Source organism: Argentina silus (assembly GCF_951799395.1).
Source record: "Argentina silus genome assembly, chromosome: 2".
NCBI lineage: Eukaryota > Metazoa > Chordata > Actinopteri > Argentiniformes > Argentinidae > Argentina > Argentina silus.
In genome coordinates this window covers 27,936,529-27,949,028 of record NC_139656.1, presented here as the reverse complement: position 1 = coordinate 27,949,028, position 12,500 = coordinate 27,936,529, and the positions used below count along the sequence as shown (strand labels likewise).

The 12,500-nt window shown below is 42.6% G+C and overlaps 1 protein-coding gene across 1 annotated transcript in view; it reads right to left on the bottom strand.

Moving 5' to 3' along the window:
* Positions 1-11,579: 11,579 nt before the first annotated feature.
* Positions 11,580-12,500, bottom strand: part of kcnj6 (potassium inwardly rectifying channel subfamily J member 6) — a gene marked incomplete at its 3' end in the record, with an annotated part of 11,916 nt that continues 10,995 nt past the window's right edge. Inside the window, exon 2 of the mRNA XM_083690703.1 lies at positions 11,580-11,938. Coding sequence (XP_083546829.1) covers positions 11,580-11,938 — 359 coding nt within the window. The remainder of the gene's footprint in view (positions 11,939-12,500) is intronic.

Here is a 12,500-nt window from a genome sequence, read left to right as displayed (position 1 = left end):
GTTCCAGAGTATCAGTGTGGAGGCTGTGAGTCAAGGCAAGCCCTTGTGTTCACAAGTCAGAAGTTAGGAGAGGATCAAATGTGAACAACAGTGCATTAATCCTTCAATTTGTGACCTGGGATTCTGAGGCTGCTTCAAACGTGCCTATCTATCTGGGTAACGCTGCCTTAAAAACTACTTTCGGCAGTCTTCACGGCAGTGGCTAAAAAAAAAAAAAGGTGTTCTCCCCCATCCCCCCCCCCTCCCCTCCTCCCCTCCCCTCCCCCTTCAATTTTGAAGCAACCCTATTTGACCTAGCTAGCAGAGGCACTGCACTCATTCACATTTTAGATTGACGGTTTCAGAGAGAGATATACTGCTCTTTACGAGCTCAAATCCACATGTTTGACTGACGCTCCCAACCATGGGCGTTGAATCCAAAAGGAATCTAGTAGGGAATGGTGTGAGAAGTGAGCCCTGCCTGCTGGAGCTCTGTGCTCCGGTCTCGTCGTGTGATGCCTGTGGATTCGGGAAGACTGGGCCTACATTTTGGGCCAGTTGCAGACAAGGAAAGGGGTGGCAACAGCTAGAGGAAAGGTGTCCATGAAAAACACAGGCTTCAGGTGTTTACTTTTCAACCCCATTTTAATAGTTGAAATAGAATTTATGTATATATTTATATTTTTTTAATAAAGGAAGTTTAGAACTCACTACTTTTTTCCTAATGGTATTTTGAGTACATTTAAGTCAATGTGGAGACCTTGCAGTGGAAGTTCTTCTGTGATATTAGTCAATGGGTAACAGTGCTTCCAGGCCAAAGTAGTTGACAATGCCAGTACAAATGCAAAACTTGTAGGGTTTAAATTTTAACAGGAGAGAGTAGATATTCATACCTTAAATATTATAGACAGGGTATAGTGTGTGGGTGTATGTCTACGAACCTGAATGACAGCAGTGTTTTAATATATAACAAATACATAAGCAATTATGTACACATATTACAGGAACTATTTTTTAGTTGCGTCAATTGGCATAAGCTTCAACCGTGGGTCCATTTGAAGTCAGGCTACTGATACATGTGTGTGGAAGCCTTGATCGTCGACACATTATAACCAGTGCACTGTCAACAAAACATCCAACGTTTAATCCCGAGTGTTCAGTATGATTTCTGCTCCGCTCCCTGTTTCATTCAAACAAATGCTTTTTTTTTTTTTTTTTTTTTTTGTCCTGTCCCTGCCACCCCTGCCTTTCTGTCCCCCAGTCTGGTTTTGAGTGATTGACAACAGTTTGGTTACAGGACGTCTGACGTGCACTGTAAAGATTAAACAGCATGGGAAAAGGAGAAGTACCTGTGTCCACAGATTGTAAGATCTAGTCAATACTTGCTGTGTATATGATAATGTTACAAAAAGATTAAAAATGGACAAGCCCTTTGTATTATATTCAAGCGGTCTTATGTATGATATAAAAAAGTTCATTAACTTGTACTGAGTCTGTTTTCTTCTTTGTGTTTGTTTTTTTTCCTCTCATAATATCTGGGTATCAACTACATTAGATATATTTTATTTAACCTTTATTTGCGCAGCGGAAACACATTAGAAATATATAATAGAATGTTCTCTCATAGTCACGCTACGGTCACATGCTCCTTTGGACAGGTAGCCTTACGTTCTGTTTCAGCACTATTCTCCTGTACTTTTAGATCAAATGATGACTACGAGGCAAAAGTTTTAATTCTTGGGTATTTTACATTTATCTATTTTACCATTAAGCAATAAAAGCACATTGAGTATCTTGTCGTCCCTCAATTTGAGGAAGTCCTAAGTATTTTGCCAAATTAACTGAAAGCAGTCTAAATGTTAGTCTTCGGTCCTCAACAGCATACAATAACTGCATCAAACCTGTGACTATATGAACTCTTAAAGGGATGGTTCACCAAATCACATATTTGGTTCTTTCCGATGTCTAAGGACAGACTTCAATCCACAGTTTGGCTCTGGTTATCTGGTCACTGTCACAAGCCGCTAACTGATAGCATTTTTAACCAAAGACCAAGTCCTTGAACCTTTTCAAAGAATTTGGGAATGTAATTTCAAGCATGTTTATTTAGGGTACAGAACATTGATTTCCATTGTTTTTTTTACTTACAAGTGCTATCAATTTACGGACAGTGCACTGATAAACAGAACCAAATGTGAATTGAAGTCTTTCCTTGTCCATAGACTCCTTTGTGGGTAAGGAACCAAATATTAGATTTTGTAGTTTGGGTCAACAATCCCTTTAAGAGGAGTGTTTTGGTTCATGTGTTGCCATGGTGAGAGAGATGGTGATTGACATTTTTGGTGGCATTTTTTTTAGCAGAAAATATGTTTCTCAACACATAGTTAAAATGCTACCATATGGAACATCATGAGTGAATCCTGAATAATGATGAGAAATGTACAGAGGTGAGACCAAAAGATACTCACATTTTGGTAAGGTTAGTCACTTATATCCGTGATTCATTTGATTTTCTTATTTTTCTTCTAAAAAAATTAAATGTGGTTCCTGTCCAAACACAAAGTTGACTGTATGTCATTATACGATTGGTCAGAATACATTGCTAGCTTTGTCAGGGTCAGTCAATGAACACTAGCAGCTGAAGTGAATGCCTACTGTATGTACAAACCGGTCATTCACTAACTAACAGTACAGGCTACACTGTGGACTATTTGGAGGTCATGGTAAATGTTGAATAAATAATTGTGTGACACAAAGGCAACATATTTCAAATGTAATAGGACAAATACCCAGAAAGCCAACCTAAGTATGTTAAAGTAACCTGTAAAAGGTTCAATATAACTGTTGCAGTTCCTATCATGACCAACTCATCTTATACTGTGCATTAGGAAAGAATGCAACATTATAAAAAGCCCAAAATCAATCAATCAATTTGGTTAACCTTTGACACAGCATTGCAAAACATCCACGTCAACCCTCTACCCAACCTGGTCCCTTATTACCATAAAAGGGTATCCATCATTATTTTAATTTCTATGTCACTAATTAATGTAGTCTGTCAGGGGTTTATATAAATCTGGCTCATTTTGCTGGGTCAAATGGCACTGAAGTCCAAGTAAAACAGAAGACATCGGAAGTTACAGCGGACGCTGCTCGGCATGGGTAGCCCAGGCTTCACAACTTTGATTGCAAAACACTTTTGCCACACTAGAGGGCACCCTAACACCAATGTGGAGAGAGCAAAGAGGGAGTACTGCACAGCACATCATTAAAGACAGATATGCTATTTAAGAAGTAGCTGTCCATGTTGGTTTGCTAAATCACATTCATATTCATGTTCCTCTTATACGTCTGATGGCTTCTGGACTCCTATACTTACACTACACCCTTATGCACTACGATTGTGACTTTTTTTTCTTTACTGCTATATTAAATTGTATTGCGATTGTTGTCGACTGTTGTTGAGCGAGGAGCAAGATCACAGATCACAGATTTCATTATGTCAATTGCGGCTGTGTGCGATGTACGTGACAAATAAAATAAAATTGGATTTGATTTGATTCGATATACTCAGTCCCTCACAACAGCTTTACCCATAACCTGAGGAAGTAAACCGTAACGAAGCCTTCCTCCTGCCTCCACAGACAGTATTACATTACTTAAAGGGAGAAAATCAAACACACAAGAACACATTTCTTTCAAACATACTGTATCAATTTATTTCAAAATTTGGCACTATAGTCATTTCACGTTTCTGTACAATTATTGTGCTTTCATATAAAGCATGCTTTCAATCCATTGCCTGTGCACTATCACACAGAATGGAAATGGGATGGGGGGGGGGGGGATGAGAAATGGGTGCTTTCCATAACATCGTCTGTGGTGTATTTCTTGAACTCAAAGGTATTGCAGTTTCACAAATGAGATGAATGGTACCATGTGCCATTAGGAGAAAACAACAGTGCCAAAGTCACAAAGCAGCAACATAATCTATCATTGTGAAAGGTTTGGTGGGCAGTCTACAGCAGTGAGTGTAGGGGGTTTGTTCAAGTCATTTTGGGAGGCAGCATCACTCCTCTAACATGGAGGTGACAGAGAAGAAAGGGAGGGCAGGGTTCATGGAATGGATGGAGGAACGACTGTATCATCACTGTCATCTTTCGGTTTTATTTCAAGGAGCAAACAATGATTACAAAGCCATGGGACATAAATATAACAAACATACTGTAAGGTTTTGTCCGCATATGTTTTGATTGTTTCATAATCAAACACGAGTTGGAACATAATGCTGATCTAGAATGAAAACACCTGATCATCTGAGGGTTCTGAAACTCAGCTGCAAAGTTCATTCAGATTTACCTTAGTCTGTGTGTGTGTGTGTGTGTGTGTGTGTGTGTGTGTGTGTGTGTGTGTGTGTGTGTGTGTGTGCGTGTATGCGTGCGTGCGTACGTGCGTGCGTGTGTGTGTGTGCATGCGTGCGTGTGTGCATTATATAAGTTGTATGTGTGTGCGCATCTGTGTGTGGTCATATTATGGTGGCTTCAGCAATGGAAAACTTCCTTGATTACAGAGCAAGTACACCCCCCTTCCTCCCCTTCCTCCCCCTCCTTCCTCTCTCCTCAGCCTACCTCACAAACAATGAACTGCCATTCGACTCGGCTGTTGTTGGGGGCAAAGTGCGTTGCTTTATTGCTTAACTGTCAAGCCTTTTTCACCATTCTTGTTTTTATGAAAATCAAGTCTTGATCTATATTAAATCAAATTGTGCAGAGGCAAGGCATTTCGACACCCCCTGATGTGATGCTGAAGATACTGATGTTGCTGTTGAAAGGGTCCCTGCTATCAGGGAGAAAAATGTCTACAGTCAATTTGAAACTGGCATTTCAGAGCCACAGCCTTGGAGTCAGGCATTTAGATCAGAGACACAAGGAGTTTATGGCCGTATCATTATCTTGGAAATCGTTGGTTTCATTTGGCTTGTCTGGGAAACACACACACACACACACACACACACACACACACACACACACACACACACACACACACACACACACACACACACTCGCACGCAGGCACACAACAAATTGACTGCATCTCATATGAATCTTGAAACTGATATAAACAAGCTGAGAGTAAGCTTTTGCTGAAACACACAGAGATGTCAGGGAGTCTCATATTCAGTTAGTAGGCTCAACAACAAACGTGTTGAGGTGTCAATCAAAGCTGTATTATGTAGTGCCTGGTCCCACAAGCGCATTAGTTGTGCATTTGCATAATAAAGCAATTCAATGCAAAGTACTCTGAAGTTAAGCAATTATGCTGCTAAACTATCTGAAGTCTAAGCCCAGTCTTAATTACAATCTACCATGTGCTTTTTTTCATTTTTTTTTTCATAAGCGGCAAAGCTCTAATGCGAAATCTAGTTAAAAGAATATCCCCCTCCATGTCCTGTGGCTGCTGTCTCATCGAGTGGTCTCACCTCTGGTTTCAAGATCACTGTGAGAGACGGTTTATTCCCCTGCTGTCATCATTAGCACAGCATGAGAGCTGAGGACTAAAGGTTACAAATGTAACCCAAGTTCTCTGAAAGAGATGAAGGAGACCTCTCACTATGGAGTCTATGCACTCTTGTGTACCTCTCGCTGAAGACCCCTATTCAATCACGCCTGGTAAAGGGCAGTGACACTTGCAAGGAGATAGATAGCCCCGCCTATAACCTCTCCTAATAAGGAGACGCAGCAAGCGCGCCATTTCATCCAGCAAACCACTCTTCACTTTAGTTCTCTTTCGGTCGACTCGGTTTGACCCCTCACTATGGAGCCCTGCAAAACGCCCTGATTGCCTGGTCCGAACTGGAAACCTCCAAGAATGTACCCCGTCTACATCATGCAGCCTTCAAACCAGCAGTAAGGACGGTATGACCACAGAGGGCTCAGTCACAACTAGGCTGTGAAACTTTTGAAAGTTATGAGGAGAAGCCCAGCCGGCAGCAGCAAACAGAGACACTCTTGAACAGGGCCCAGGACGCCGCCAACCCCCAGATAGAGTGTGCCTGGATCCCCACAAGGGGCTGCAATCCCTTAGAGTTATAAGCCTCAACAATGGCCCTCACAATCCAATGGGATTTGCAGAAAAAGCAGAAAAAGGTGGGGGGGAATGAAAAGGGAGCAGTACTGCAGCGTTACTGCGGGACACCATGGAGATGACTTTGGGAACGAACGCTACGCTAGGACGTAACGTAGCCTTGGTGTCGCCATGGCTAGCGCGAGTAACAAGACAGGTATTTGATATATCTGCCACAGCAGCAGACAATTTATATTGCGCTTCCAACTTATATTTTTGTAATGTATTCTGTATCTAACTTAGCAGGATACTTATAAGACAGCGTCTTTTCATCAACAGTCTGAGGATGTTCGAAGTGGACACTAGTTGTGGACACTTGTTCTACCGAAGCCTACATGACGTAATGGCAGCCAGATAGGTCTTCTTTATTGTCGAAAAAATCCTGTAACAAGGAAAGGATCGCAGAGAGAGGGCTCTGAAACAGCACAATCTCGCGGCTCTCACACCACACCTCAAATAGCCTCCATTTTAGGAATTGTGGATCGAGGCAGATCTTCCGAGACTAGGTTGGACCTTTCACGGGTCAAACCCATAGATCCATCACATCTGGGTGAGGTCGGAATAATTGGCCTTGTGCCTGGGACAATAAGTCCCTCAGATCGATCTGGGCTCACAATGGAAGATACATGGTCAATGTATATTTCCCACAAGAGAGCAACGAAATGGGGGTTTCGCTCCTATTTATACAGGAAGACAAATAACTCTTTGTAAGCCTCCCCCTCATACCATATGTGGCATGGTGCCAGTAAGTCTGGAGGTTGGGGTGCCCTAGGCTATATTCCACATCTGGTTAGCATTACAATAGAGTCTTAAATAGTTTGCCCCCAGCTAAAATTCATCATAACACCGGGTTAATTTGGGTTATCAGGAGCAGGGACGAACCGCTCGGTCTCACTCTGTTGAGTGTTGGAGGGATTTGGCCCACTGGAGGGAAGGCATACAGGAGCGTGCATGGCCACTGGCGGGCAAGAGAGCGGCCATGGTCACAAGATTCTCAGTAGAACAGTTTAGTTAAGCTGTAGCTAGCTACAAGAATATGACTACAGCATACGCTTCAGAACAGTCAACGAGTGGAAAGGAACAAAGAGTGGAAAGGATGAAATGGCGCACCTGTTGCATCCCTTTATTGGGACAGGTGATAAGTGGGGCTATCTCCTTGCAAGGGTCACCGGCCTCTACAAGGTGTGATTGAATAGGTTGGTAAAAAAAGAACCTCCACAAACAAGCTTATATTATCCCCTGAACAGAGGTAGCCAACTCAATTCCCATTTTGGGGGACCAGGTGTTGATTCATTTTCAATCAAAGTACAGTACTATAACCATTGGTTGAATTAGGGATTTAACCACCCACATTTCTCAAGTTTAGGTCAAATAATTCAACAATGGAACAATGAGAGACCTCACAAATGCATGAACAGAATAATCAGTATGTGCAGTGGCAACCATCGGCAAAGACAATGGATCCTCCCCAAACTGAGTCCTGCTACCATTTCTTGGTTCTGTAGGCTGCCACCTGGTTCAGAAAGTGCCCTTTATAGACAAAATGTAACTGTCCATTTCAATTAATCATTCCAAAATATCTGACTATACAGAGTATGAATATATTTCTCAGTATCATCAAATCATCACAAAAGTTAGAATACTATTTTAACCAATAAAAGACAGTGAGATACGTATTGACGCATGTAACTATTGTGGAAGATGATTTATGACCCAAAATTCACTGTAACATTACAAATCAATACAAGCATGATTCATTCTGTGGCAATATATATATAAAAACAGAATAAATACATCAAATGAAAGCAGTCAAGATAGTAAACATGTCTGTTTTGTTCAACCTTTGTTCAGAATTGGACAGCTATTGTTCACACTTTACATTAAGTTGCTGCAATACCACCTACACCTACTATTACTAGATGAACTCAATTCATTTGGTAACATCAGAGTGATTGCACAAATAATGCATATATATGGATCATAATTCACAATTTCTTAATCTCTATCTTTAAAGGAATAGTCAGCATTATGACATTACTAAAGGAATATCTTTCAAGTGAATAGCCATGTGACAAAAAAGCTGCTGAATGAATTGACCTGCTTTAGGCTAACTATCTCTGCCAGAAGTCGCCCCGCTATTTTGTGGCTACGTCATATCGCGGAGTCTACCTTTAATCATATGGAGCCATATTAGAAATGTCAGGAGACTTGTTTGCAGTGACTGCGCATGCTGAATAATTACTGTACACTACCGTGTATAATCGTTAAATAACTCCATACTGGTGGTAGAGAGGCAATTTAAAGTAAAGTGTTTTGTAAACGTTCTTCATTGATACAGGTTAAGAAACCAATATCACAAATGTATGATATCACAGACAAGCAGAACTAAAACGTTCTGGCGATGTCTGTCCACTGTACGGCTTTACAGTAGAAGTACAAGAAATTGTGAAATGATAACATGGTTAGGTTAAATTACGCCATGTTTTAGATTAAATAATTTCAGATTAAAAAGGCAATCTGGGATTCAAACAACAACAAAGTGGTTACCAGCGGTTTTGGTAAATAGCTGAAGGATGAGGCTGGAGAAATATAACCACTCTCAAATACATAGACGGAGAGATGGATGCAGGACTGACCATCCATGGGATCAAAATGATAGTTTAACCGTGTTTTGAAGCTATACAGTGTTTACATTGTTAACAATGGTGTAAAACAAACTTATATTTGCGGTTCTGGTGGGGTAAGACACTTGAACTAAGCTCATGAGGCATTTCTAAGTTATAGTATTCAAGAATCCGCTATATATCATTTTAAAGTAAAAAAAAATGTATGTACCAATCCCAGATTGCCTCTTTAAACATTTTGCCACAAACACAAGTCAGACTAAAACAAAAAGGACTTGATAAATGAGAGCCGTTGCAGTGGGTTAAGGTGCAGGTCAGGACTAGGTGCAGGTCAGGACTAGGTGCAGGTCAGGACCAGGTGCAGGTCAGGACTAGGTGCAGGTCAGGACTAGGTGCAGGTCAGGACTAGGTGCAGGTCAGGACTAGGTGCAGGTCAGGACCAGGTGCAGGTCAGGTGCAGGTCAGGACTAGGTGCAGGTCAGGACTAGGTGCAGGTCAGGACTAGGTGCAGGTCAGGACTAGGTGCAGGTCAGGACTAGGTGCAGGTCAGGACTAGGTGGGTCAGGACTAGGTGCAGGTCAGGACCAGGTGCAGGTCAGGACTAGGTGCAGTTGGTTAAGGTGCAGGTCAGGACTAGGTGCAGTTGGTTAAGGTGCAGGTCAGGACTAGGTACAGGTCAGGACCAGGTGCAGGTCAGGACCAGGTGCAGGTCAGGAGCAGGTGCAGGTCAGGACTAGGTGCAGGTCAGGACTAGGTGCAGGTCAGGACTAGGTGCAGGTCCACTCACATGGCTTTTTTGTAAGGTCCTAGTGTGCAATCATCTGTCCGCTAGGGGACAGACACTACCGTAGACTTTATGGAACTCCAGAACAAGTTAAGGATTTTCAAATTATTTTAAATTTAATTATAAAATAAACAAAAACAAAAACAGAAAAACATGAGGCAGTGCTCAACGTTTCAGCTCATGGCCTTTCTCAAGAGAACTACAGTAGACTTCACCTCAGAGACACGTAAAACCCTTCAGGGACCAAGAACTTCAACCAAAAGCTAAATCTAAAGACACCCTTGTCTTTTAAAGATGTGTATTCTCACTGTCGTAATCACTGTATACTTTCAGAGAGATCCTCTATCATTGCTTAGATTAAGCCTATAGTACTACTGTAGCAGCTAAAGTGGCTGCAGGCATCTTTTCCACTGGGTGAGCTTCACTCTGGCCTGTGGCTTACAGTAAGTAGACCACCTCATCGCCATGGCAACCTCCATATCCACAGCTGCCACGCACGCACGCACGCACGGACGCACGCACGCACGCACGCACGCACGCAGGCAGGCAGGCAGGCAGGCAGGCAGGCACACCACACGCATGCACGCACACACAAACACACAGACACTCAGGTTTGGCCTGACTGGTTATGGACACCATTATACGCCCACTTTAAGCTGCCAGGCATCAGAAAATTATATTTAGATGTTTTACATTTGGAACAGGGCCATTCTTTGATAGGTGACTTCTGGTGAGAAGCTTGATGTGGCCAAATGTGGTCAAATGATAACTAAAACGAGTGAACACGCACTTCCACTGTCATACTATTCCTCCTCTCTCATGTGATGATGTCATACGATAGCCCTATTTTCCCAACATGTCATCATGTCATCTGTCCCTAAACTTTTATGGCTTCAATTTTATCTAGAAAGTACAATGATATTCACATCGGGACAGCTGCATCATCGGGACCGTTGCGACAGCATGAAAGGAAAAGTATTTTCTGGGTTATTTTTCCACTTTAGAAGAATGTACACAAATGATGACAACGGACAGTAATATAGGAGGGGGAGACACACATTCACACATTCATCACTTTTACTCACTTCAGCTCAATCTCCCCTTGAGCCTCCGTTCCCAACTTAAAGGGCACTGCTCAACGCCTATGGACACCAAGGGCGCAAGTCACCAGGAGAGTGTGAAGTTAGGCTGATGGCCCTCCAGGCAGGGTTACTGTATAGCCTGGTCCAAGATCTGGATGGGCTTTAACCACCAATTGTCAGCGTCATGCAATTTCTAAATGACATGAAAAGTTGGCTGAAGCCCCTACAGATCTGGGTCCAGGCTATGAGGGTTATGGGCGTTCCAGGTGTTTTGTTTAGCAGACATGCACAGCCAGGATGGACACACCTCCACCAAGTGGGGGAGAATGGTCTAATAATTGGTCTAATCTAAGCAGGGTTTGCATCCAGTATTGTTAAGAGTTATTTTGTCTCACCTACAGTATCACTACCGTCGTTGTTCGCTTATATACATGATATATAATAAATTAACTACAGGGAATTTTTGTACATGCTTATATATTACTGAAAACCCTTTATGTAAAGAAAGATTCGTACATAAGGCATAGAATATTTACACACCTGGTCTAAATAAATCTGTATCAAACATGTTCCGGTCAAATATTCACACATCATCTGCAACAAAACAAATATTGAAATATATACAAAAAATACAAATGCAAATGCCCTAGAATATATATTTATATGTAGGTTTTCATGTTTGAATTAAAAAACAGAAAATAATATGAATTTATAAGAGGAAATAAACAATGTTTTTAAAACATGCAATTGCCCGCTAAGCCTTCCAGGCCTGCCAATGACATCTCCAGGTACTGTATCTTTGGGTCACAAATGACCGTTGTGGGCAAAGGCTGTCCTTGTTGCAGGGCTCCTTGGACCACCACACTTGTACTCAGGGTTCCCCTTTATCTGCCCTGACCTCTGACCTGGGACCAGTTAGCTGGCCACGAGGAGAAGCGCCACCTTAAGCCTCTCACGGCTCCTGGCCCTGGGTTCTACAGCAGCTCTCTACACCTTTGACTCGTTCTCCAGGTTGGCGACGTCACCGTTCCTCTCAGTCTGCTCCTCGTTGCCCTCCTCCTGGGTACCCAGGGTGCACTTCTTCTCCCGGCCTTCGACCTCCGTCTCCACAAAGCCCTGCTGGCTCAGCTTGCTAGTGCAGGACCAAGTGAGGGGCAGGCGGGCGTGGGCCGTCATCACCGCCAGCTCTCTGGCACTGCACGAGGGCGTGTTGGTCTCGTAGATGTCGTGGAAGCTGTTGTAGTCCACCTCGTAGAAGCCGTCCTCCAACGTCAGCACCGGGGTGAAGCGGTAGCCCCACTTCATCTCACTGGTCACATACGAGCTTCTGGCCTGGCACGTCATCCCTGTAGGGAAGAGAAACTACTTTTAGAGACATTCTCCAGTCTTGGATGTGAGTCATACATGTAGTCTTGGATGTGAGTCATACATGTAGTTCATGACCAGAGTAATTACAGCTTAACTACACAGGTATACTGTAAGCATGTGTGCCTCCTCATCATTTCACTGAACATAGGTTTGCAAATCTCTTGCAAAGGTCTTATCTACTGAGAGTTATTTTGTGTGAAATGAAGCATTACCACATTACACTATACAGGACAGTAGTACACTTTTGTATTAGTACACACTTACTGCAACACTCAATATCATATCAAGCCCTGTAAAACCACCCAGGGGTATTTATTGAACACAGTGGCTTTTAACTACTCTTCGTAATAAACATAGCCACTAACCACACTCCTGCAATTTTGCCTTTGATGCAGCAGTACACTATACACGGACCCCAGAGAGATACAGTACAGCTATATTTTGTATCCTCATCGTCTGCATGGAAGGCTGTACTGATTATAAATGCTATGTCCAGTAGTATGGCTGTCTCATTAGAGCCTATGTTACTGATGTTCCTTC